General features: G+C 51.1%; 3 protein-coding genes across 7 annotated transcripts; 1 reads left to right on the plus strand and 2 right to left on the minus strand.

The window, feature by feature from the left end:
• Positions 1-68: 68 nt before the first annotated feature.
• On the minus strand, positions 69-6,871 carry IFT20 (intraflagellar transport 20). 3 transcript variants are annotated; one of them, XM_055401775.2, is made up of 6 exons: positions 6,713-6,871; positions 3,158-3,385; positions 2,870-2,998; positions 1,649-1,734; positions 637-740; positions 69-188 (listed from the first exon to the last, which is right to left on the minus strand). In XM_055401775.2, the coding sequence occupies exons 2-6, from the start codon at positions 3,225-3,227 to the stop codon at positions 107-109; spliced, it is 471 nt and encodes a 156-aa protein (XP_055257750.1). In that variant the 5' UTR covers positions 3,228-3,385; positions 6,713-6,871; the 3' UTR covers positions 69-106. The 3 variants fall into 3 exon arrangements, with proteins under 3 accessions (XP_055257750.1, XP_088684833.1, XP_055257760.1); XM_088828707.1 differs by having other exon boundaries at positions 3,158-3,195; positions 6,713-6,857; XM_055401785.2 differs by lacking the exon at positions 3,158-3,385 and having other exon boundaries at positions 6,713-6,868.
• Positions 6,872-7,047: 176 nt separating this feature from the next.
• Positions 7,048-17,248, plus strand: TNFAIP1 (TNF alpha induced protein 1). Of its 2 annotated transcripts, none has more exons than XM_055401738.2 (7): positions 7,048-7,205; positions 10,302-10,619; positions 11,166-11,335; positions 11,953-12,042; positions 12,125-12,177; positions 12,967-13,162; positions 14,609-17,248. In XM_055401738.2, the coding sequence occupies exons 2-7, from the start codon at positions 10,415-10,417 to the stop codon at positions 14,843-14,845; spliced, it is 951 nt and encodes a 316-aa protein (XP_055257713.1). In that variant the 5' UTR covers positions 7,048-7,205; positions 10,302-10,414; the 3' UTR covers positions 14,846-17,248. The 2 variants fall into 2 exon arrangements, with proteins under 2 accessions (XP_055257713.1, XP_055257723.1); XM_055401748.2 differs by lacking the exon at positions 7,048-7,205 and adding an exon at positions 7,301-10,077.
• A 1,019-nt stretch (positions 17,249-18,267) lies between these two features.
• Positions 18,268-26,431, minus strand: POLDIP2 (DNA polymerase delta interacting protein 2). 2 transcript variants are annotated; one of them, XM_055401725.2, is made up of 11 exons: positions 26,208-26,431; positions 24,790-24,871; positions 23,831-23,928; positions 22,781-22,877; positions 22,535-22,610; positions 22,198-22,305; positions 21,634-21,770; positions 20,816-20,842; positions 20,484-20,609; positions 19,453-19,532; positions 18,268-18,725 (listed from the first exon to the last, which is right to left on the minus strand). In XM_055401725.2, the coding sequence occupies exons 1-11, from the start codon at positions 26,366-26,368 to the stop codon at positions 18,611-18,613; spliced, it is 1,107 nt and encodes a 368-aa protein (XP_055257700.1). In that variant the 5' UTR covers positions 26,369-26,431; the 3' UTR covers positions 18,268-18,610. The 2 variants fall into 2 exon arrangements, with proteins under 2 accessions (XP_055257700.1, XP_088684832.1); XM_088828706.1 differs by lacking the exon at positions 20,816-20,842 and having other exon boundaries at positions 20,484-20,637; positions 21,630-21,770.
• Between the last annotated feature and the right edge of the window lie 98 nt (positions 26,432-26,529).

Genomic DNA, 26,529 nt, shown 5'->3' on the forward strand with positions numbered 1-26,529 from the left:
TGGGTCAATGGTCAAGTCATGGAATGGTACAGAGGTTTTTTTGGTTTGGGGGTTGTGGGGTTTTTTCCTTTTATTTGCCCTCCTGCTAGAAAATTAAATTTTCAGTTCATTTCTGAAAAATAAATTGGTCAATAAACTCATTTTGTTCTGCTTCTACTTTACACAAAGCTTCATATTCAACCCGATACCTGAAAAACAAAATTGTTAGAAGCCCTCAAAATGGATGAAATAAACCATGAACTTAATTCTTCCAGAGAAGAACAGAAGTGATTTAGATGATTCCAAGAAATGGTGTGAGTTCAAAATGAAGTTAGTGAGGGCAAGAGAGAGAGAAAAATGAGGCAAAGCTCTACCTAGGGCCACCCCTGAGAAGTCTCCAGCCCTGAGAAGCTTCCTTGCAGAGAGCCAGCCAACTCCAGACACTCAAGTGTGTGTGTCCTCAAACTACTAGAGATTGTCTGACATTAACAAGTTTTCTTCCCATCAAATTAATTTTATTTTTAAACTCTTCAAATCAGGATGATAAGACACTATTCCTGGGAGAACAATGATGAAAAGCAAGGGTAAGAGGTGACCATTCAAGAGGAAAAACAGAATTGCAGTTGAGTAAAGAACTTGATTTATGACAAAACTTACCTTTCAAGCTGCATTTTCTTTTCTGCTATTAGTGCCTGAAGTTGCTGCTGTTGGGCTTCTCTCTGTTTTGCTATAGATTTGAGCAAGTTCCGAGCACCAATGGCCTAGAAAAACATGGTATTGCCAAAGAAGGTCATGACTTCATTAAAGTCCTCAACTAGGGAAGGAACATGGGGCTATGGAGTGGGAAAAGGTCGAGCCTCAAAGTTCTAGGAGTAAATCAGAAGAAGGCTTAACCTCTTGATCCCAAAGTGCCTGGTGAGAGCAGAGCTGCGGCTCAGCATCTGCAGACCTAGGAATCTGTAGGGCCTGGCACACAGTGGCCCATATGGTGCACCATTTAGCCTTGTGTCCTTTGCCAAGTCATCTATACTCTGCACACCTTCATTTCTTCACTTATAAAATGAGGATAAACCACCTATCATGTTCATCATATCTCAGTGATGATGTGAAGATTAAAGGAAACAGTATACTGGCATGTAAGAGTTCAATAGTGGGTTAACTGGACCAGGAATTACTTATTTTTAAATTGCAGTATAATTGACATATATTAGTTTCAGGTATACAACACAATCATTCAATATTTCCACAGGCATTCTTATTTAAAATCTTGTTTTAATTAAAGAACCCTCCCATCACCTAGCCCTCCCCACCAAAATAAATAAATAAGAGGGGACTTCCCTGATGGTTCAGTTGTTAAGAATCTGCCTGCCAGTGCAGGGGACATGGGTTCACTTCCTGCTCCGAGAAGATCCCACAGGCAACAGGGCAACTAAGGCTGCACGCTGCCACTACTGCCACAGCCACCAAGCTGCACGCCTGAGAGCCTGCGCTCCGCAGCAGAGAGCCGCCCTGGCCCGCACAACTCGAGAAAGCCCCACAGCAGCGAAGGCCCGGCACAGCCAAAAAGACGTACTTTTGTTTTAAAGAACCAGATAAAAAAAAGGAGGGGGGCAGAAGGATGAGAGGCTAGTGAACCAGGCCAAAAGTTAGACAAAATACTTGATCTTACCTTCATCTTCTCATTTTCTGCTTCCTTTGCAAGCTGGTCAACAAGCTCAATTAAGCCACCAACTATTTTCTGAAACTGGCCAATTTCTTTTGTGGAAAGAACAAAAACAAATGTTGTATTTTTCAGCCTTACCACTCTCCCTCAGCATTTCCTTGTGGTGAGAGGGCAGGGCTAAGCGCCTCTTCTAATTTGTGTGAAAAGCCATTTGGCGTCTGACAGCCTTGATCTGAACCTAGAGAAGGGTGGCTGTGAGCCCAGAGCTGGGTTGGGATGTATTTGGATCTTGAGTCCCCACTGAACCAGCCAGTAGCTATAGCTTGGGCTATGAGGCTCCTGATGGGTGCACCTTCAGGATGGATCACGTCCTGCTGTCCTAGGAATAACAGGAAGCACAAAGGGCTGACCTCATGAAAGGACCGCCTCAGGATACGAACGCTGCCTCTGGACGAGCCACAGGTAAGACACTAGATTTGAGTTGATGGGGAGTGGGGGCTTTCCACCTGTGACCAGAGCTAATAAAAAGCTCAAAGCATTTAAGGAGTTAATTTCATTTGTTCTCTTCAGTGTCCCTGGGTGAGGCAGAACCCGTGTTACTGAGGAGTAAACTAAGACCCAGAGGGTAGGACGACATGCACACAGCGCTCAGAAGACTGGTCAGAGAACCCACTGCCTTCCGCCAGTCAAGCGCTCTCCAGAGCCTATGGACTCCACCAAAGGCTCAGATACAGGCTACATCTGCTCTGTATCTGCTGCTGCTGGGCTTGTTTGGCTGCTGGGACAGGAAGCATCCTATCACTAGCTTAAAAAAAAAAAAGACTTCATTGAGTCTTTTGAACTGCCTCTCCAAACTCCAGGTGATCAACCAACTCTCACTCCAAACAACGGCAAGTCTGCCGCCGAGAACACTATTTCTCCCAAGAAATCAAATCCTAACTCTGTTTCCCGCCCCCAAGTCATGGTTCTGAACTTGAAGGTTCCCGGGATGGCCTACCTAAACAAATGCCCTCCTGTCTCCACTACAGTGTTTGACTGGTGCCCTGGGACTACTTGAGAGCATAGAGGGCACACAGATAGGGTAGGTGGCACATGGGAATTCAGGAGGGCCAGGTTCAACCTCCTGGGAGCCAGCAGCTCCATTCGGGCAGGGCCCAGAGCTGCAGTCAGGGGGTGGGGGCAAGACACAAAGCTGAGTGGCACCATGTCCCCCCAGACGACACTCACTGTCCACAAAGTCCTTGCACTCTTCCTTGAGCTCTATGGTCTGCTGGGTAACCTCTGGGTCCAACACCCGCAGCTTGTTCAGCTCATCAAAGTGCAGTCCTGCTTCAGCCAGGATGTCCTTGGCCATGGCTGTAAAGAAACCAGCCCCAGTCCCCGATCACTTCCCAGCCCCTCAAGGAGAAGCCAGCTTCCAGCCCAGCCCCACTCCTGGCCCCAGACACCAAGGCCAAAAGCCCAGATGTTCCAAAGGCTCCCCCTTCCCTCTGCCTCCGCCTCTCTGAGCCTCACCTGTTTGCCTTCCAGCTTCCCCAGAGAAGAGAGGTTCTCTGACAGGGTCAGCCAGGGAGAGGTGTGTCATAGGAGCAAGGGTCAGGAAAGAATAAAGTCCAGTTGCTTGTCACAGGCATCGTTCATTCAACACACATTCCTGGAGTGCCAACTACATGCCAGCACTGCTAGATGCTGGGGATAAAGATGCGTGCAACATGGTGCCTGCCCTGGAGGAGCAGAGTGTAGCTGGAGGAAGACAGACACGTACACTGAAAAATCACACTGTGTTCAGTGCTTTTACAGAAACATCACTAAAGAGCTGGAGGAAAAGAGAACAGTTAACTTGGGGTGAGGGAGTGACATGTGAACTAAGCTGGGAGCCATAAGCATATTTATTCATCCCCAGTAATGTACCCAAAAGGACATAAAAGAGCTTTTCAAATATAGTGCTGGAACAACATGAAAGACAAGTAAAAGAGAAAGTCCGAGTGAATTAAAAATTAGGGTTAAAAATAAACACAGGAAAAAAAACACAAGAAGCCAGGGGTAAGAATATTACCATAATGTATGCCACAGGCACACCTGCCTCAACTGGGGCCCAAAGCTGGGTCAGTCTCTTTCTAGCGGAAAACACAAAAAGGAGTGAAATATCAGCGAGAACACGTCAAGTAAGGAGGTCAGGGAAAGGCATTCCAAGCACAGAAAAGAGCCAGGATGGAAGCATAAAGCCACTGGAAGGACCTATTCCTGACTAAAGTTGAAAGGACAGAGGATGGAGAGGGAAAGCCGGGTGGAGCCAGATCAGAAACACCCTGTGGGTCAAGCTAAGGAGTTTGGTTTTGTTTCTGTAGACGAGAACCAGCAGAGGTATCTTCTCCCTTCCCAGGCCACCTCTCATTCCTGGTCCAAAGGATGCCTCAATTCTGGGAAGGAAACACTGAAAATTCATGCTCATTCTGGCTTAAACACACACACACACAAAATAAGATAGCACATGCCCTGTCTAAAAAGGGAGGCAATGCTACTTAGGTCTAGCTCTCGGCTGCTACACCAACTTGGAAACCCCCGGTGTTCCAAAGGCTACCACAACCTGGCCCTGCACCAGTCTTTCCCTCCCATCTCCCCCAGCCTCCCCTGTTTCCCTTCCCGATACGTTACAGAAGTTCTGTTCTGAATGGGGTGATTCAGGGAGCAACTTGCCAGGGTAGGTATACCACAGAAAGAGCAACAGTTAAAAAGAATTAACTTCCATTGTTGCCAGAACTGATTTCCAAGAGGATCAGAAATCCAGATTTACGTATGCAATCTTTTAAAGAAGGGTATCTCCTTTAATTCAAAAATTTTAAGTAAAAAAAAAAAAAAATCACCCAAAACCCACATCCAAGATTGTGTGGGCCAACTAACGTGTGTATGGCCCAGGGCCATACTTGAACGCAGTCCATTCAAGTAAGTCAGCTAGCATCTTCCTTTTGAAACACTTTAATCATTCAGAGTTCCCTTGTAATTGGGCTTTTTTAAAAAGATCTGTCTTCCTATTTGTTCTAATTACACATATAGTCTAAGTCAGGGGCCCCCAACCTCCGGGATCTCATGTCTGATGATCTGACGTGGAGCCGATGCAATAATAGAAATAAAGTACACGATGAATGTAATGCACTTGAATCATCCCAAAATCATCACCCCTGCCCTGCCTCTGCCTCCTGACCATGGAAAAACTGTCTTCCATGAATCTGGTCCCTGGTGCCTAAAAGGTTGAAGACCGCTTGTCTAAGCATTTAGCACCTACCAGGTGAGTGGTAAAGAATCCACCTGCCAATGCAGGAGACACAAGAGACACGGATTCAATCCCTGAGTCAGGAAGATCCCCTCGAGGAGGAAATGGCAACCCACTCCAGTATTCTTGCCTAGAAAACTCCATGGACAGAGGAGCCTGATGGGCTACAGTCCAGGGGCCGCAAAAGAGTCAAACACAACTGAGCGACTGAGCACACACACAAGTAACTAACCAGACAAACTGCTTCAAATAACCAGAGGGCACAAAGATCTGCTTCAGTTTGCACTCCCTTCCCAGAGAGCTTACATTTATTCACAAACATCAACTGTCCCAGGGATAGAGAAGTGAAGAAAATGCTTCAGTGCTTTAAGTTCCCGCCCTCTGGACAGACAGTAAACAAATAATCACAAATTGTGACAAAAGTATGAGGAAAAGCACATGGTGCTACATGAAGCTGTAGCGGGAGCATAAAATTCATGTGGACACAAAATTACCCCCCAAAATTGCAAAGAAAATCTTCTGAAAAAGTGACACGCTGAGAACTAAAGGCTGTCCAGAAGTTTGTCAAGTGAAGGGAGGAGGAGGTATTCTAGGCAGAATGAAAAGCATGTGTGAAGATGCTGAGGCTATGAGAAATGGAACCTGTAAGAAGAGCCAAGAGGCTAGTGTGGTTGAAAGGCTGAGCAAGGGAGAAAGAGAAACGGGATGAGGTGAGATGGGAAGGCTAGGGCTGATGGCGGAGGGCTCTGAAAGCTGCAGTAATGAGCCTGGATTTTCTCATAAGCGTTTAATGGGCAGCCAATGGATTCTCAGCAGAGTGGCATAGTCAGATATGCCCTTTAGAGAGATCACTCTGACCCAGGATAGAGAATGGGTTGGAGGAAGTAAGAGGAGGGAGCTACAGCTATCTTGCTCATCACTGTTACCCTAGCATCTAACATGATGCCTGCACAGAAACTGGCACTCAGCAAATGTATGTGGTATGAATGACTGAAAACAGAGCAGGCTATTTCAGTAAGGAAGGTTTGGAGCTGAAGAAAAGTGTTCCGATTTGAGATATTTTGTAAGTCGAGTTGATAGGACTTAGACTCGATGGAAGTGAGTTTGAGTGAACTCCGGGAGTTGGTGATGGACAGGTAGGCCTGGCGTGCTGTGATTCATAGGGTCGCAGAGTCGTACACAACTGAGCGACTGAACTGAACTGAGTAAAGGATGACTGAGGCAGGGGTTTGGGGAGGAGTGAAAGAGAGTCAGGCAAGATTCCGGCGTACCTGGCCTGAGCCAGCTGCACAGCTGGAAGAGATAGTTGAATGAGAAGGGTCAGACCGGAGAAGCGGAGAGGGTTCAAAGCCGACTACCGGATTCTCTCCCAACTCCCACCACCCGCGCATCTGACGAACACCTGGCACAAGAGCCAGACTGAGCTCCAGGAAGATGAGAGTGGTGACGCGCTCTCCTCCAAACCCAGCCCCGGGCTCTCCCCGGACACACGCTAGGCGCTCCGAGCAGGCTCCACCCGTGGGGTGTGGGGAAAATTAGGAAGACCTGGGTGTGGAGCTCGCGTTTTCACTACGTCAACTCCTTGAACTTAATCTGAGCCGCAGTTTCCTCCTAAAATAGTTGCGAGCAGCAGCGCGTAAAGCTCCAGGCCCTAGCCGGGGGGTAAAACCGCTCCCAGAGCCTGGCAGAATTCCCACGTTTCTTTCGCCCCGGGATTGCTTTTCCTCGGGGCGCGGGCCTGTTAGGCTCATCTCACCCCGGGCCTGCCCCAAGCCCGCCAATCCGGGATCACGGCCTACCTGTTCACCCAGTAGCGCCAGCGCCGACAACCCAGACTAACGTCGGAAATCAGCGCCTCTCTCCAGTCGGCTGCAGCCTACACCCTGCACAGCAGCCTCAGCCGCTGCCACGGCGACAGAACCTGTTTACCTCTAACGTCACTTCCCGACCCGGAAACACTTAGACCCACCGAGCCCGCAGGGCCTGCTGGGAAACAGAGGCCTGAGAGGAAGGCTAACTGCCTAAGATACCCAGAGCCTTTGTGCCGGAAACGCTGCCGGAAGTAGCTCTGCACTCAGCGCAAAATACTCTCAGGGGCCCCTCCCTCCGCCCTGATTGGGTGCTGGGCCTGCCCCGCCTTCTAGTCTCAGGCTCCCGCCGGCTTGGGGCGGAGTCCTCGGGTGGAGGATACGAGTTTCGGCCCGGGATTGCTGGAGCTCCAGCGGCCACAGTTCGGGGGCGGCACGGTGTCGACTTGCAGTCCAGCTGAGAGGAGAGGCGCCACCGGGGAGGGTGAGAGCAGAGCCGACCCATGCCCTAGGGGAAGGGATGGTTGGGTCCTGGGCTGAGCAGAGAGAGCCCCACGCGGTCTTGGGGAAAAGGCGTGGGACGGCGAAGGGAGGTAGAGAGCTCAAATCCTCCCCTGGGGATGGTGTCAGAACCGGTCTCTGTTTCTCAATAGTGAGGAGGGGTACGAGTTGGGAAAGACTCTACACTGGCATGGAGAGGTTGGCTCTGGATAAATTTCTCCACACCCTTTGGATGTAGCAATAGAAATCACACCTTGGATTTTCTGCTAGATCCGCCCTCTCTGACCAAGATCGGCTCCTCCTCTCGCCATCCCTGGTGTGACGAATTTCTGGGACCTTCTTTCCTTAGGACCCCACCTTCTAACACCGCCGTGATTGCCCTTTATTCCGCTTACGTTCCCATTCGCTTTGCCTAGTGTGACACAGATAGGCCCCTAGCCTCCCCAAATACCCACACACAAAGTCCGGAAGGAAGAGCTCTGAGGCACTCAGTGGAAACTTCATTTTCACTGGAATTACCTTCTGGGGCGTCACCTGCCACAGGATTCCTGGAACCTATTGGCCTGGGCGGAATCTGAGCAACTGGAATCTCAGCTGACGTCATCCAGGGGCTCAAAGCAATTGCTTTGTTGGAAAAGAATAGATTAGTTTGGATTTGTCTTCCTTTGTTGGCAGCCGCCTAACCTTTGGTGATCTCCTTTTCTTTGATCTTGGGGAAATTGGGGCTAGACAGAAAATGCATAGAGAACTTGTTACAACATGTTAAGGGGTGGATTTATTCCTTCCGGGTGGGCAGAGTTTGGTAAAGTAATCTCATACCATTCAAGCTTACTTACTGATTGGGCGGTCTGCTGGAGCGGGGCTCTCATCTCATCCATACTGGACAAACCACCAAAGGAGTTCAGTATTTCATACAGCACCTGTCCTGGCCCTTCCTTGGACATTCTTCCCAGGATGAATGCTCAGTCACTCAGTCATGTCAACTCTTTGCAACCGCATGGACTGTAGCCCCCCAGACTCCTCTGTCCATGGGATTTCCTGGGGCCAGAATACTGTAGCGGGTTGCCATCACTGGCGCCACCGGGGACCTACTTAAATCTTTTTGGGGACAATTTCAGTCTAACAAATTGACGAATATTTACAAATGTGCATGGCACTGTGTTAAGCACTGTTTGGAGAGTGGAGTAGTAAATGTAGGAAAACCAGTGCACTTCTGGGTTACACTTAGAAGAGATAATGATGTAAACTTCAGCGTGCTATGATGATGAAATGAGGTCATTTCACTTTTTTTCTGACTCCCATTACCAGCACTGTAGTCCAAGCCTTCATCGTCTCTTGCCTAGACTTCTGGTCTTCACACTTGCTCTCTTGCATTCAGAGTCCACTCTCTACACAGTAACCAGGGTGATCTTAGATCATATCGCTTCCCTGCTCTAAACCCTACAATCGATCTTCATCGCAATTAATATAAAATCCAAACTTTTCAATATGATCCACCCCTGCCTTCCCTGACTTCGCATCCAGCCATCTTCCCCCTTCTTTCTTTGCACCAGCCACTTTGGCCTTATTTCTGCTTCTAAAACTTGCGTCTGACCGAGGAACTTTGCACCTACTCTTCCATCTGTCTGGAATGCTCTTAAGAGCTTAGCTGGAATGTCACCTTCCCAAAGAGCCTTACCCTGGCTCCCCATCTAAATGAGTCCCTCCTCCTAGTCACTCGCTTTGTTTTATTAAGTACATTTTTCGCTTCTGAAATTGCCTGTTTTTTCACTTTCTTGTTGTATGTGTCTTCCCACTATGAGGTAAGCTTCACAGGACTTATTTGTTCTCATCTGTATCCCCAGCACCTGGCACAAAGCAGGGACACGATAAATATTCTTATTATTTTTATTCTTGTTAATGAACAAGAATATTCATGTTTCTTTGAATTCCTGAAGTCAAGGACAGTATCTTTTCATCTCTTCCTCCTGCTTAACTTGGTAGGCACTCAATATTGTTTTATTGACAAATGAGTTAAATGAGCTGATGATGTATATGCCTTGAATAGTACCTGGAACAGAGTAAACATGCAAAGAATGTTGGCTTTTTCTCTCAGTGAATGAATTCTAGCAATTCTTTAGACAGCCAAAACATGTAGAATCTAGATCATAAGGGGTGGTCTGGCTTTGCCTTCCTCTGCTTTCCTTGCTTCTCCGTCCTGTAAACTCCTGTCAGTGGTTCAGTTTCCAAATCACCTAATTGTTCTCAGACTGATCATCTGGTTCTTTTTCTCCATTCTTGTTGGGCGGGAAGCGAAGAGGAGATAGGGCTGGGTCCCCTCTCAGGAAAAAAGAAGCAAAAATAGCCATCCTGTAGTTGTTCTAGCCTGAAAAATGGTGACAATTTCAGGAACTCGGGGCAGGGCTGATGCCAAAAAAGAGGAAGGTCAGGAAACCTCAGCGGGAACCAGGATAACCTCTGCCAGGAACACTGGCCAGCTCCCTCCAGCCTGGCTCACTCTGTGTTCTCCTGAAGTTGCTGTTACTTGCCTTCCTGAAGCCAGACTCTGGGTGGTGCTCAGAGGAAGCACTGGTGCAGGCCGCCCTGAGCCTGGTGTCATTAGAAAGGAAGTGCATCCTGTCCCTCGGACTCCTGGGAAACTCCGAGGCTGGCTGGATTCCCAGTAGGTTTGGCTGGAAATCTTGGATCCTGGGAACCTCGAGAGGAAAACAACTGGAGTCTTAACTGGTGGATCCCCAGGGTGAGGACTTCTGCTCTGCCTAGTCTGTTCCTGGAGCTATCTCTGATTAGCTCCCAGAGTTTGCTTGACCTCTTTGTCACCCAGAGCTGGGCCGAGTCTCAGGCAGACTGATGAGGTGAGCACTGGGCTCTGGGAAACTGTGCTCCCAGACCTGGTAACTGGTACCATGAAGAACAGCAGGAATGTCTTTCTTGTCGTTGCCTAAGGCTCAGCTACTGTCAGGGCGCCTTGGGCTCAGACGGAGAGAGTGGCTGGAAGGTCAGTGTTTGTCTTCCTGTCCCCCCAGCTGCGGGCTCTCCTTCACTGACTCCTGTCTTCTCTCCCATGTCCTGCTCACAGCACTGACAGTGTGAGGCTCTGGCCTCCACTGGCCACTTACTCGTGACCCTTCCACCACGGCGGAGCCTTCCAAGCCAACCTCCTGCCGTGTGGTGATCTACTTGCAGCGGGAGATGTCGGGGGATACCTGTCTGTGCCCAGCCTCGGGGGCCAAGCCCAAGCTCAGCGGCTTCAAGGGAGGAGGCCTGGGCAACAAATACGTCCAGCTCAATGTGGGCGGTTCCCTGTACTACACCACTGTGCGGGCACTAACCCGGCACGACACCATGCTCAAGGCCATGTTCAGTGGGCGCATGGAGGTCCTGACCGACAAAGAAGGTGAGGCGTGGGGGCTTGTTGGGCGGAGTGGGGGTGGGGGGTGGGAGCAGGAAGTGCCTTCAGAGCACGGCCTAAGCCTGGCAGATCTGGAATCTAGGTTCATTTTTCTTCTTTATCTAGTACAGGACTCCTTCACCTGGAGTTCTTATGCAGCTTCAGAATTCTCTGAAACTGTACATGGAATGTTGTGTGTGTAAATATTTTTCAGGGAGAAGAGCTGTACTTTTTAAATGTTCATACAGGACTAGATCCTCATAAGAACCATCACCAGAGTGCCTGAGCAGTGGGCAGAAAGCAGACAGGGCTTATTGGTTTCTGTGTTGCCAGGAGGTGGGCCTGGAGGGCCTGTGTCTTCTTGGTTTCAGGGAGGAGGGGTGAAAAGCAGCCATGGACCTCGGAGCCGGAGGTTCCTCCTGTTGCCCTGTGCTGTGGGCTCTGTGCTCCTTATCACCTACCGCCAGGCTCGTCAGGTGGTTTTTGCCTGCTGTCTGCCCTGAGGTACCTGGGGACAAACAGTAACGCTCGGGGGCCTGTCTGAACCCCTAGGCTGGATCCTCATAGACCGATGCGGAAAGCACTTTGGCACCATTCTGAATTACCTCCGAGACGACACAATCGTCCTCCCTCAAAACCGGCAGGAGATCAAGGAACTGATGGCGGAAGCGAAATATTACCTCATTCAGGGGCTGGTGACCACGTGCCAGTCTGCCCTGCAGGTGCGGAGGCAGGGCGGGTTGCTGAGGTCGGGGTTGGCTCCCTCCTTCAGGGACGTAGGGTGCAGTTCCTGGAAGGCCACACGGCACGTATGAGATGAGTCCAAACCCAGTTAGACACACCGTGTTGCCCAGGCCAAGCAGGCTGGCAAAGTGAGTGAAAGTCGCTCAGTCATGTCTGACTCTTTGTGACCCCATGGGCTATAGAGTCCATGGCATTCTCCAGGTCAGAATACTGGAGTCGGTAGCCTTTCCCTTCTCCAGGGGATCTTCCCAACCCAGGGATCGAACCCAGGTCCCCCACATTGCAGCGGATTCTTTACCAGCTGAGCCACAAGGGAAGCCCCAGCAAGCTGGCAGCCAGTTTATAAGGTGATGGACTCAGGTGGACTGACTAGACCCTGCTTCCAGTTTGTATGCCTAGGTATCTGGAGTTTAGGTTTCTGGAAGTGGGGATCTGCTTGCCAGTTGGCAGTTTCTCCTGCCAGGGGCCTCCTGTCTCTATCTGATGCCTCAACAAGCAGGGGTTGGCCATTGCAGAGGGGCTCTGACAGCTCCTGGGAAAAGCCTGGCAAACAGAAGATCTGGAAAAAAAAGATTGTTTGCTGTGTGTCATCCAGGAAAAGAAGGACTGCTACCAGCCTGTGTGCAACATCCCCATCATCACCTCCCTGAAGGAAGAGGAAAGGCTCATTGAATCCTCCACCAAGGTACTGGGACCTCCAAGGGGTCACCAAGGGCAGCAGGCTGGGGGTGCCAGGTCCCCAGCTCTCACGCTCTCTCCCTTCACAGCCCGTTGTGAAGCTGCTGTACAACAGGAGCAACAACAAGTATTCCTACACCAGGTAGGGGGGCACCCTGGCGCGAGGGTGGGGGATGGTGCCCAGGGAAGGGCTGAAGAAGCAGCTGGAAGGGCTGAGCGGACAAACTGGGCAGCAGACTCAAGGGAAGCCACCTGCACACCTGGCACAGTTGCATGAGTCTGGGTCTTGGGAGAACAGAGCAGAAGGGGAATCAGAGCCGAGGCATTTGGAACTCAGTGCGGGGCCCTGGCTGGGATGGAGACGAGACTGAACATGTAACTGAACATGTGTCATGTCAGGCAGCGGGCCAGGGGTTTTCCCCGCATTCTCTTACAGGGCTGGGAAGCCAAGCGGCGGGAGGTCCTCCTGAGACAGCCTTTGTTCTTTGCATCTGGGCCAATGGCCCCTCGTCCCCCAGTGTCCTCTCAACAGGCCATAGCTAGGTTCAGGCAGGAGGCTGCAGGCCCTCAGTGATTCCCTGTGGCAGACATATTGCGAGGGCCACCCCTAAAGCAAGGGAAGGAGGCTGACTGCCGTCTTAACAGGAGGACCTGTTGAGACGGCAGTCAGCCTCCTTCTTTTTGGGCCTGCTGAGAGGAGGCCCTCCCTCAGCTCTCTGTTGTAACTTAAGTCCAACTCGCCTCCTTCCCCTCAGAGGCCCCCAGATTCACAGTGGACCCCGAGACCCTTTTTCACCGTCCCTCTGGCATCCTGACTTTCCCTCATTTTGTGAGCACGACAGGGGAGGGGAGGGCAGGGGAGAGCCCAGCCTGCACCACCCCTGTGCTGGGACCTCACTCTCAGGCTGGTGGGCTCTCACCGGTTTTTCAGCAACTCCGATGACCACCTGCTGAAAAACATCGAGCTGTTCGACAAGCTCTCCCTGCGCTTCAATGGTCGCGTGCTCTTCATCAAGGACGTCATCGGCGATGAGATCTGCTGCTGGTCCTTCTACGGGCAGGGTCGGAAGCTGGCAGAGGTGTGCTGCACCTCCATCGTGTACGCCACCGAGAAGAAGCAGACCAAGGTACAGGGCTTCCACCTGCCTGTGTGCGACTGCACCTTTCACCGCCTGGCATACATTTTGCTGTGTTTCCCACGCTCACCACAGTGGTGTTGGTCAAGGACAAAAGCCAATGCAGGGAGTTTAGGGAATGGCATAGAATTCTGCTCTGGTCAGCTGAGAGGCAGGACTGTTGACCAGTGAGGGTGATTGGCGTTGGCCCAATTCAGATCTGAATTCTGGTCCCAAAGTCAGTTTTCTGACGTTGGATAAGACATTTAAACCATCTGGGCCTCAGGTTCCTTATTTGAAGACCTGAGAATGAAAGTATGAATTTAACAGAACTGTTACGAAAATGAGACAGTTCTGAGGAGAAGCAGTGCAGGGCAGCAGAAGTAGCTGTTCAGACCTCTAGCCTTTGCTGGTTGGGCATTCCTGGTCAGTCAGCTTTGCTTCTGCAGTGACAACACACTGCCAGGCGCGAGTAAGGGATTTGATAGGAGATAACAGATTCAATTTTTATAACCTGGAAAATGTTGGAAATTTAATTCTATATATATATACACATATATGTATATATTCTATATATATACATATATATTCTATACACACACACATATATATTCTATATATATACACAATATATATATATACACACACACATATATATATAAATATATAAAGACTTTGGGGCTTCCCATATGGCGCCAGTGGCAATGCAGGAGACACAAGAGACCCAAGTCCAATCCCTGTGTTGGGAAGATCCCCTCGAGGAGGAACTGGCAACCTACTCCAATATTCTTGCCTAGAGAATCTCATGGACACAGGAGCCTGGTGGGCTACAGTTCGTGGGGTCACAGAATCGGACATGACTGAGCACACATGCACAACAGACTCCGCTAACTCTCCCCGGGCTGCCAACAGACAGTGCCTCCCTGGAGAGTAGCTGTCCCCCAGTGTTTAGGAGATGACAAGACTGCTAGGGCAAAAGGGCGACTTGTCTCGGGGGAGAGCTGTGTGCATGTGAAGGGCTCAAAGCAAGTAAGCTTGTTTTCTGTGTGCCCAGCTCTCTGCTCAGCACTTTACAATCTTCATATAACATTCACAATAGTCTCTGAGGTCAGTGTTCACATTTGCAAACTTAGGCACCACAAAGTCTGAAACCCCACAGCTAGTAAGTGGGGGAGCTGTGTTTGTACCTAGGCCTGACCACAGAGCCAAGGCCCTGACCTCTCCACAACTAGTCCACTGGTCTGGGATTGGGTGGGGCAGGGCACTAGTCTTCTGCAACTTTATGTCCATAGACTACATCTCCTCATGCCTTCTTCAGAGGAAGACCTCTGCCCGCCCTAGCAAGACAGAAAGTCATGTCTCTTGAGAGTTCTGGAGGCCTCATGGAGTTAGCAGGGCCAAGGGCCCTGACATGCTGTGCTCTCTTTAGGATGAAACCTCATGCTGTTCTCGTCCCAGGTGGAATTCCCAGAGGCCCGAATCTATGAGGAGACACTCAACGTCTTACTCTATGAGACCCCCCGAGTCCCTGACAACTCCCTCTTGGAGGCCACAAGCCGGAACCGCAGCCAGGCTTCCCCCAGTGAAGATGAGGAAACCTTGGAACTGCGGGACCGTGTCCGCCGCATCCACGTCAAGCGCTACAGCACTTACGATGACCGGCAGCTCAGCCACCAGTCCTCCCATCGCGACTGACGAGACCCTCCTGGAGTCAGGGCATAGGACGCCCCATCACCCCTCTTGTGGAACCCCACCCCCTCGGCCACACCCCACTCTGCTGCTGGCTGGTTCTCTGCCCCAGCACCCAGAGGCACGACAGGACCTTCCTGGGAGGTCAGAGGGCCTGAGCAGGGGAAGGCTTGTGTTTCTCTGCCCGGCTCCCTAAGCACTTCAGGAGGACTGGCCCCCTTGCTCAGCCTCTCCCTTTCTGCCCCTGGGCTGAATGACTGACCTGTCCACCTCCTACTAGGAGCATTCCCCTCCGCCCTTGGCTGAGCACGCCTTTGCTCTGCTGCAGGCCACTTTAGGCCTCAGGGGAGGCCCACGGGGAACAGGTCTCTTTGAGGAAGGTGGCTTCTGGTGCTGTGGAGGCCCAGTTTCTTACAGGAGGTGGGGCTCCTTTTTCCCTAAGCACAGGCTTGATGAGTTAAGTTTCTAACAAATAATCTAGGAAATGACTCGTTTTTAGTTTTAGTTGAATAATGAGGGGACTGGGTATTTCTGCTACCCCTCCAGGGTTCCAAGATCCACGGTAAAGCGGAACCTGTGGCCCTTTTGATACCTTTGGGATCTGTTTCTTTAAAGCACTTTGTACTTTTATTCAGGAGACTGTAATCTGCCCTGACCCACGTCATCTTCTGATCTAATCCCCTTTTCCCTGTAGAGTCAATCTAAGGGAGGGGAAGGAAGCAATAAAAAAACTGACCAGCTCTAGCTTTGCAACGGTGGCCAAGCAGCCAACCCAGAGAGCACTGACGGGGTGAGGCTGTGCAAGTTAGGACCTGTGGTCCTAATAACACCCCTATAAGAAAGGACAGTTTAGCCCCGCATCTTAAGAGTCACATGCACTGACTCTTAGGGTCTTACATGACTGTTCTTTGATTCTCTCACCCTCGGCTCTGAGGCAAGCTGTCCTCACTTACTCTAAGCCCAGAGGGCTGTTGTGGTAGCGTGGGGCAGGAGCTGCAGCAGGAAGGCTGGAGCCTGTCGGCCCCACACCCACCCACCCATCATCCGAGGACAGCAAACACAGAGCCCTGCGTTCCCAGGGACCCCACTGAGGTGGTTATGCTTGGCCATCCATCCCCCTGCCCCCATCCATGCTGTTGGTTTTGGGGATGGTGGTTCTGCCCAGTGGTGAGTCCCTGAACACAGAAGGATGTGTGTAGCCTAAGAGCCTTGAAAGGTTCTTCATTTCTTTCTTGTTAGGTAAACTTGGCTCTAGAGATGCCGCACCCTTGGGTAAGGGTGCAAGTTCCTCTTCAGGGCTTCGGTTTTCATTCCCTTCTGTTTGGCTTGGCCTGTGGGCAGCTGCTTATCTGAATTCTTTTCTAAAGGAATGCCACCAGGAGGGAGCTGTTCAGCCAACCTAACAAACCAGCATTGCACTCAGCAGTACCCACTCAGTCAGGAAGGGACATAGCTGATCAAGTTCATGTCTCTTGACTACTCTGACTATAGCTAAGTGGCTGCTTACAGTTGACCCCACAAGCCTAAGGGCAAATGCCAGGCCAGGGTTAGTAGACACAAAGACCTGTGCTAGGGCAGGAGAAAGGTGACTCTAATCAGGCATTTTACGCTAGTCATATTCTTGAGTGTATAAAGATTTTCAGGTGAGGCTCCTTGATGGTCAGCTATGAACGGTTCTTCAAGCTTTCACTGGAGTAAAAAGATGAACACAAATCCACTTCTTTGGCCAGATTCCAACTCTGGGTTTCCCACAGCGACTGGAATGCTTCTGCTTGAGGCCACCAGTCTGTTTCCTCAGCTGCCTTCCTGAAACCCTTTAATACTCAAAGTCCCAGCTCCCCACTGAGGTATTTTAATGCTTGTCCCTTAACCTCCCCAGTCCCTGGGCCTCTCTTCACTGCTGGGACTTTGAGATTCTCAGCTGTCTCAGTGGTGAGCAGTCTTTTCTTCCTGAGACAGCACAACAGTCTGGGACTCTGGGCACTTATCTCCTCCAGTTGACAATATCTCTTTGGTTTTAAAATACTAACATTGAACTCACTGAAGTAATCTTAGCTTTTAAAATCAGACTGTGTTTTAAGGGTTTGGGGAATTTTGAGTTTCCCAGCCCCATTCAGAAAACAGCTCTTGGCTATGTGAATTTCTCAATTCTGAGCAGCCCTGGGGAATGTACACAGAAAGTGTGGATGGAGGTTAAACCTTGTGAAGTTTCTAAGGAAACTGAAAGCCTACTGTTAACCACACAGACCAGTATTACTAGGTTCTGATCTATTACCTGTCCAGGGTCTGCTAAAGGATGGCACAGGTCCTGGCATGAAAGAACTTCTTTATCATGTAACTACAATTCTGTTGCTCAACATAGGTGATGGAAACAAACACTAATTTCTAATAAAACTGTGTTACACTGCAGTGGTTCAGAGCCGTGCTTACAGGGAGTAGAGCTTGGTCACTCACTGCTGTGTGGACATAATTCATGTATTTCTGTTCACCACCTGACCTTACATTCTCACTGGGGCCTATGCCCCATTGCTCTCAGTTGCCCTGCAACCCAGGCTCCCCCTGGTGGAGGATTAGTGAAAGTCGGTCAGTCGTGTCTGACTTTTTACGACCCCGGACTATACAGTCCATGGAATTCTCCAGGCTACAATACTGGAGTGGGTAGCCTTTTCCTTCTCCAGGGGATCTTTCCAACCCAGGGATCGAACCCAGGTCTCCCATATAGCAGGTGGATTCCTTACCAGCAGAGCCACAAGGGAAGCCCAAGAATACTGGAGTGGGTAGCCTATCCCTTCTCCAGCAGATCTTCCTGACCCAGGAATCAAACCAGGGTCTCCTGCATTGCAGGCGGATTCTTTGCCAGCTGAACTAAGGTGGAGAATTAAGGACACCACTATAAAGGGCTGGAACTGAAATTTAATATTAAGAAAACGACCTCTAACAATCACTACGGTAGTCGGGGAGCAAGCAAGAATCCTAAGAATCAGGGCAAAAATGCAGCACATTTTTATCTCTGGCTCTTGGAGATCTTCGAGGAGCTCAGAAAGTAGCTTGGCTTAGTCACTGTCCATATCTAATGCTCCTTGGCTGTTTCTGCATTTCTGAACTGGAGGCTTGACAGACTCGTGCCCGTGGCTGGCAGGCCCACTGCTCCAGGAAACCCAACAAGCTTGCCTCACTCCTTTGACCTTGCTGCTGTCCTCCAGCTCTGCACTTGGCAGAGGGTAAAGAAAACAAAGAGTCCAGTCCATCCCCCGCCTCACTGGCTGAGTGACCTGGGAGACATCAGCCAAACCCCTGCCCCACGATGGAGACAGACACCCTAGCTGAAGGGGCAGCTTCCTGGAAGGGCAGTTAAGGACAGAAACCAAGGGCCCCCGCTGGGTCAAAAAGGGAGCCTAAGACCCTGGGGGCAGAAATGGCAAGGGTGGCCAAGCGTGCACTGGTTTATTGACCAAACCTCACATTCTAAACAACTTGTGTGACAGGCCAGGAAACTCCTCCACAGCTGTGGCAGCTGAACAGAGTTCCTGATGGAAAGGTTTACTGGAACACAGCGTAGGCAGGGCTTACCGGGAAGGCCAGCCTTGGAGGAGTCCCATGTGGGTCTTCTGGAGAAGCGTTATAGTCCACCCGCCAAAGTAAGAACCCCGCAATCAAATGGCACAAACGATTAAGAGACCCACTGTGGCCGTGACAGAGTTCTGCAGCAACTCTCATGGGATGTGAGCTGTTGTTCGGGGCGGAGCCTGGGTGCTCAGGGCCTCTGCTGGCCTACCAGTGAAGGCCTGAGGGCGGTGTCTTCTCGTCTTTATTGCTTTCCAGGGAGAAGGGTGGGATCCGGACATCAAAGTGGGAACCATCAGGCCTCTCGAAGCGGAAAGTGCCCCTGGGAGTCAGAGAGAAACTGGTTTAGAGGTCTGGAGAGCCCTGTGCCCTCAGCACCAGAACTGAGGCAGAATAAAGCAGGCCTGGGCACTTCTGCCTGGCTCATGCCAGGGTAACACTGGTCCAGGGACCCAAGAGCCCATCCTGGCCCTTCATGAAAAGAAGAAATGAAGTTGTCCTGAATTCAGCCCTTCGATGCACCCTGCATAAGCCACCCAACTATGTTTTCAGGTTACGGAATGAAACACCAAGGGAAAAAACCAACTCATCGGCAGCTCTGCAGCAAAAAGTCACCAGACCGCTTTGACCTAAGTCCTCATCTTACAGGGGCCTTCCCAAGTGGCACAGCGGTAAAGAATCCACCCGCCAATGCAGGAGATCCAAGAGACACAGTTCGATCCCTGACTGGGGACGATCCCCTGGAGGAAGAAATCTCTAGTATTCTTGCCTGGAAAATGCCATGGACAGAGAAGCCTGTAGGGCTATAGTCCATGGAATCGCAGTTAGACATGACTGAGCAACTGAGCACACACACACACACGCTCATTCCACAAAATCAGAGAACTGGGAAAGTCATAAATCAGGCAAGACTCACACAACAATGAACGGCAGATACAGCTCCACCTCAGGACTTCACTGGGTGCAGAGTGAACTGCATGCTATGAGCTCTCACTTTTCTGACCCGCAGTGTCCGTGGACCTAAGCTGCCCCCACACCCACTTACTCACCACATGTGCCCACTGGAGGCCTGCAGGGAGACGTGGCTGCTATACTGGAAGGCGGGCTGCTCCTTGGATAACACTGGTTCCTGTGAGGGTTCAGGCAAAATAGGTCAGACCAGACAAGCTCCCTGTACCCCAGGGTCACATGCTGACCATCACCAAGTCAGGACCAGATGCCCTCTCATGCCTCCCATTATAACGGCCGGCCAGCACCTCCTCTCACAGCACCGCCATTGACCTGGGCCTTTTACTCTGACCCTGGGAAAGATAATCTCAGACTGAACATCTGAGGTTTCCAGACAAAGATGCCAAGCCCAAGATCTCTGCAAATACCCATTTCAGCGTCCATTCACTAAGTGCCTTATGATCAGCAAACGTCTGCTAACTTAAGTCCTGGTAATCCTAAGGTAATAGATGTTATCCTAAAAAACTGAGATTCTGGTTAAATAACCTGGCCAAAGTTACGCAGCAAGTAAACACCACAGTGGGCGTTTGAGAACAGATGGGCTCCAAAGCCCTGTTCTTTCTATCCCACGCTGCCTCCCAAGTCCCTGCTAATGTGTGTAACTGCTCACTAAATGCAGCCCCTTCTCTGGACTTTACTTCTCAGGAGAGTGGGTGGGGTAGCACAGGAACTGCAAAATCAGATCTCTTCAAGGGCCAGCAGAGGATGTATGTGTGTAAAGAGGCAGAGGAAGGACAACTGGGAGTGGTGGAGGGTGTGTGCCACACCCAAGGGCTTCCCAATTCAGATTTTTAAAAAGGGTGGCCACCAAGGACACTTACTTGGCTCCAAATTCAGGACCTGCTGCTACAAGTTATAAGGACCCTGGGCTAGTTAAATAGGTCTCAGTGTCATCATCTGTGAAATGGGTTATACAACACCTCCCTCACAGTGAGGTTTCTCTCTCTGAACAGTCCTGTGCTTTCACACACTGAACCTCTGTCCCTAACCACAGAGGAGGGGACCATGCACTAAGCTCCCAGGCCTGCTGGGTAGGACCAGAAACCAAGATTATTAGCCCAAAGATGCTCACCCTGCCCACCACCCCTCGGCCTCGCACTGTCTCCAAGGTGCCGGAGAGACTGAATATCCTCCAGTGTCGCTCCCGGAGCTGAACCACGTCACTGTCAAGGTTCTCCAAGCGGATGCAGTAGCGCCACTGTGGGAGCAGGGGAGAGACTTCACGTCTGAGAAGGAACAGAACTTGGGCTAGCCCCTGGGATTCTAAGGGAGCAAAGGGCAACAAAGGCCAACACCTGCACTGCACAGGTCTCATCTCCCCCCGGAAGGGAAAGCCCCCACCTCCCAACCTGCCCCCACAGGCACACCTCCTGAGCTCCCCTCCTCCGGAGATTAGACACTCACCCAGTAGACGTGGGAATTCTGGGCTTCCTGGGGAAAAACAAAACACAAAGAATTTCAGTCCCCGAGGGTAGAAAACGTCTATTCCAATCAACATCTCTCCAGTGGAGCAGATGCATTCCAGGACAGATGCAAAGACAGAACAAAGCCACAAGTATTTTGATGACGTGCTAACTATGGCCAACACGCCCAGAGGGAGGCAGGGTCCTTCCCTGGCCTCCTTCCTCTTCATCCGATCAAGATCACAGAGCTGGATGAGAACAGAAAACAGAAGACAGGGCTCTTCCCTCTCACCGCGCTCCTCTTCAGCTGCCGCCCCTTCACCCACTACAGCTGTTCAGGCTGCTGTCTCCCTCCCCTGCCTTCCCACATCCCAGCAGGATTACAACACTTGGAAAATGTATGTTGGCCTCCCCCACTACCATGAGCACCTGGAAGGTAGGTACAGTGTTTGATTTTTGTCTCCCCAAGACCCAGGTTACGGTCAAGCGAGAAACAGCTCAATAAATGTATAAAATGTGGGCAGATGAGCCTACGGTGATTTAAACAAGTATGTGTATGTTCTTCATAATCATGGCTCCCTTTGAGCCAGAAGAGAACAGAGAGTCAGCCTGGAGGCCTCCTTCCTGGGATCTGAGAGTTTCCTTGGTGTCAGCTCTTGCCAAGAGGGTGCCCGACCCCAACCAACACATGCAGCACTGGAAACCAGAACCTCAGGCACATGGTTTAAATGTGGGATCCACACCAGCAGTCACACTGGGGACACCACACAGAACTTGGGGGCCCGGCCCTGAGGGAAGGTACCAAGGCTCGGCACCTACCCTCATGCCCATGTAGAAGGGGATGACAGTGACACGGATATTCTCAGTTGTTTCCCGGTGGACATCGGAGAGCTCCAGCCAGGGGTGATTCTTCTCCTGCCAGGCCCGTAGTGTCTCCCGAGCCACAAAAGGGGGTGCTGGGGCAAGAAATGACTGGTTAGACCAGGCCAGCAGCCAACTGCTCCTCTTATAAAACCCTCCCAGTGATGGCCAAGGTAAATAAGACACATGAGCAAAAGCAGCACAGGCTGGAAGGCGGCACAGAGCTGCCTACCAAGAATAAGCCCCAAGGAGGAATATGACGTCAGGGGAACAGCAATGGCCTGGGAGTTAGGAGCTCTGGCTCTCAGATCTCATTCTGCCACTACCTAGCAACCTTGAGTCGCTCTCATCATCCCTGAGCCTGTTTCCCTATTTGTGAGAAGGTGGTAAAGGCCACCTACCTGACAGGTCTAAAGGGAGGTTAAATAAAGTTGTAGACACAGAGCCTTGAAACTGCTTCTGTGACACTGTCTTTGAAGAAAGGGCCCTCCCATTCCAGCTTCCCTTTATGAGACAGGGTACCTTTTGTCTGGTCATACAGAAGAAATCTTTCAAAAAGCTCATGCTGGATGGGAACCTGATCAGTAGAGGTGTAGGGGAGGATGTCTTCATGGCTGACATAATCCAGGCCTGGCAGAGAGAGAGAGAGAAAACTCACGGAGGAACGGGGAAGAGTGGGGCTGAAAAGAAACTCAATTTCTGGACCTTGTTCCAAGGTGGGACGACCCTGGCACCACAGCTCTCAGCATCTACACGCTCTCCCAGCAGATTCAAGGACAGAAGAAAGGCATTGGAATTCTCTCCCTGAGACACACCAGACCCCTCACCGATGGGTACAACTCAGACACTCATAACTCACCTGGGATGGCATAGAGGGCCCGGCTGTCGTCATGATTAGCCAAGAAAGTCACAGCTTCTGTCTGAGATCTCTGAGACTAAGGCAAGAAGCAAGTCAGAAGTTTTCTCAGTCACTATCCAGTCCTGAGGACTTGGGGCCCAGTGCGGTGTGGAACTGTTGGATCCCTCTCCTTCTCTTAAGTCCCCATCAGGGTCCAGGCCTTCCCCATGGAGAGGAACCCCAGGCGCAGCCACCTTGCTTACTTACTATATGTGGACAGTCTCGGGCATCAATCAGCACCTGATAGTAAGTGTGAGTTTTGCCTTTCACCTCCTTCGAGCCGTGGCCAGCAGGGTTCTCTGCTCTATGGGACAGGAGGAAAAGCCCAAGATCAACCTGAGAAACAGAGGGGGGCCTGCCCCAGCTTCCTACCACTCCCTCACCTAAACAGACCAGTGCTTGAACTGAAGGGGCTTAGCAGCAGCTGGGCAAATGTTCAGCAAGCTCTGGCCCAGCGCTCCCCAGTCAGGATCTAGCAATAGAGTATGGTGAACAGTCATCGTTTATCTTACTCCCTGGATGCCTCTTTAAAAAAGGGGCCAAGCTGAGAAAATCAAACTGCTGCTTCAGTCCCTGGAGCCCAGAGCACCCCACTCTTCTCACATCCCAGGGGCTCTCTGTGATCACTTAATGGAGCTGGGCCTTTTCGGTTTTTAATGTTCTCTAGTGATGGTAAGAGCCACTCCAGTACTCTTGCCTAGAAAATCCCATGGACGGAGGAGCCTCGTAGGCTGCAGTCCGTGGGGTCGCTAAGGGTCGGACACGACTGAGCGACTTCACTTTCACTTTTCACTTTCACACATTGGAGAAGGAAATGGCAACCCACTCCAGTGTTCTTGCCTGGAGAATCCCAGGGATAGGGGAGCCTGGTGGGCTGCCATCTATGGGGTCACACAGAGTTGGACAAGACTGAAGTGACTTAGCAGCAGTGATGGTAAGAGAAGAGGAAAAAGATTCTAACTGAACATCAAGAAATCAAGAAGCAGAGTTCCCCAAATGCCCTCTGGGGTACTTATAATGCAAACTAAGAATGCCTGGGTTGAGCATCCTGGAGAGGTCTGAAGGGACCCTTTGGCTTAAGACTCAGCACTTAGCACTTTTGTCTTCATGGGCATCAGTGTCAAGGGAGTGTTTTGGGACTGTTCCTAAGGCCCAGAAGGATGCTGTCTTGACCGCTGGGACTCCAATTACGTATGTCTACCATGGGTCGGGCCTCCTCCAGAGGATACTGCGAGGCACAATGAGAGAAAAACTTACTTTTCTGGGGCTGCAGAAGCCACATCCCGGTCATAGAGTCTGGCCTGCCAGGGAAACAAGATGACACCTCGGTAGCCAAAAACACTGTGAAGGAAAAGCTGGGAGAAAAGAGAGGCTTCAGTGAGTCTGCAGTCTAGGGGGTACATCCAGGTGGGGCCCTGACCACTAAGTGGCACAGGTGCTGGCAATTCCAGCACAAGGTCTTGTTATTCTTTCCTTTGGACTCTGAGATCCACCCAGACCAACTGTGAAATACGCTTACTGTCCCTTTACCTGGCTGACTTCCACTCAGCCGTCAGGCCATAGTCGAGGCCTCAAGGAAGCCTTCCCTTCCCTCCCTTCCACTTAGCACAGTGTACAGCCGTGAACCAGGTGCATACTATAATTCTTTTCTTAGACTGTCAACTCCATGAAGGAAATGCTTTCTGATTTAATACCAATGTATAAAGCCCAGTCTATTGCAGGCATACAGGAGAAAAAAGCAAAATAAACAAAAAGTCCTCCATATCTACAAGAAGCCTAAATCTATCTCAGCAGATCTGGCATATAACTGACTCAGAAAAAGAGCCTCACACCAGAGCTTAATTCACTGCACTCAATTCAACTAGAACAAAGCATCAAAAAGCAGGTGTGCTTTTCTGAAAGCTCCTTCCACTGGCTTCCCACCAACCACTATGTTAGCTGACTCTTCAGCAATAGGACTTTCTCCTCAATATAGTTCAAACCATCTCTGTCCACACTAACTTGGAAATAAAACCTGATGACACATGAAGTGCATTCAAATCCAGGAAAACAGGGGAAAAAAAACATCTTAAAACAAAAACAACGAAACTTTTGATTCTGGTCTGGCACCAAACACCAAGGCAGAAAATCATAACGTTCAGGCCTGTGGCCAAATTTCACCCTTTCAGAAGCAGAGCACACCGTGAAAACGAAAGATGATGCTGCCCAGCACTCACCTGTCCTGTCTCATATTTTCCATTCTGTTTCGGCACCTCGAACACACCAACTGTCTCCAAAACTTTGCCCTCTGGTCGGTTTCTGATTAGGAAGGAAAAAGAATAAGCAACTGAAAAGCTAAGAAGTGAAGGGTACTAATCCATCAGAAAAAGCTACTAGGATACTGGGGGGGGGGTGCGTGACAGCAGAGAAGGGTCACAGCAGTGGGGCCAGCTGAAGCAGGGGAGGGTCCTACCAAGCCACCCCTCCAGAGAGACTCTGGAGACTCTGCTGCTCCTCCTCTGAGGACCAGCCGCAGATGCCTCCTTGGTTTCCATGAGATCTGACAGCTCCCAGATCACTTTCTTCTCTCTTGACTCTTAGCATTCCTCGTACCACACTCTCAGACCCTGCTTCATCATATCCCTTGCCTCCATTTCTTCCCTGACCCATCCTCCTGACCTCCCACAGCAGGGACTGCCTTTCCCACCTTGCATTTCAGTTATATGTGTCACTGTCTTATCTCCATTAGAGACCGTAAGTTCCCCGGGAGCAATGCTTGTGTCTGATTAGCCTGTGCTCCCTCTCAGAGCCTAGGGTCTAAGGGGTGCTCAAAAGAAAACTTTTGTGACATCATGCCACGTCCATCTCCACCTCTAAACTGCAGTCCTCATTCTGGCATTGCACCAATGTTATTCTCTCAATCTAGTTTTCGTTCAGATTTACATCAATTTTCATAGGAGTCTTAATTGCAAATAGCTACCATCTCTCCCCCATGTCCGTGTCTCATCTCAGCCACTAAAAGGTCAGCTCTCACAGTGACTTCTGGACTGGACTGCTTTTTCTGAGGGCCCTTCAAAGCACCGTTTTCTTACTGTTGTGGAGACGTGAACTCCATGTCTCCTTCCACTTGGTTCACCTGCCCCAATTCGATCTCTCTGGTTCCATCCCTAGGCACATTGTTCACACGATGCCCGTGGCCTCAAACCCCCTCCCTCAAGTCACATAAAGAGAGAATGTGCCCCCAAGGTCACACTGAAGCCTGGGACCCACGCAGGGCGCAGACTCGGGACCTGTTTCCCACTTCCAGCATCTTTCTGAGGGAGGCCTTGACCCTCAGTCACAGGGTTCAAATTAAAAGCCCTAGTAGTTAATTGAAGGACTTCCCACTAACAGTGACGCTCGGATGCCCGCATTCGAGGAAGTAGGCTTTGCTCCGAGAGGGTTACTAGTTCCCCCTCGGAGCCAGTCCGGCACAATCCAGGACTCTGGGCCGCGCTCCCTTCCTCGCTCCTGGCACGCGTCCCAGGCAGCGCAGGTCGGCTCTCGGCCGGAACTCTCCCCGGGGTCGAACTCCTATCACCCTCTGCCGCTGGGCCCTCTGGCCCGGGACACGCTCCCTAGGGTCCGGGCCCGACTCCCGCGCTCCGTCCCTCACCGGGACGAGAGGTGCCTCCGCGTCGTCGTGGCCGCCACGGGTGGGAAGGTCCCAGCTCCACCCGCCGCACAGAGGGGCCTCGGCCCCCGGGTCCCAGTCAGCGACCGGGACCACCAACGACTGCCCACGGTCAGGGCCCGCCGGGCCACACAGCCCGCCATGTCTCGCCCGAGCGCCCGCTGGGCTGCTGACACACCGCCCGCCCCGCGGCCGGGCGGCGTCCCGCCCCCGCCCCACACTGCCCCGCGCCGTCGCCCCGCCCCCTGGCTCTCTGCCCCGCCCCGCGAGCTTGGCGCTTCTTCCGGCGCAGGCGGACGGAAGT

The sequence above is a fragment of the Moschus berezovskii genome, chromosome 20 (genome assembly GCF_049115385.1).
Source record: "Moschus berezovskii isolate FMDL1 chromosome 20, NW_MosBer_1.0, whole genome shotgun sequence".
Taxonomy (NCBI): Eukaryota; Metazoa; Chordata; class Mammalia; order Artiodactyla; family Moschidae; genus Moschus; species Moschus berezovskii.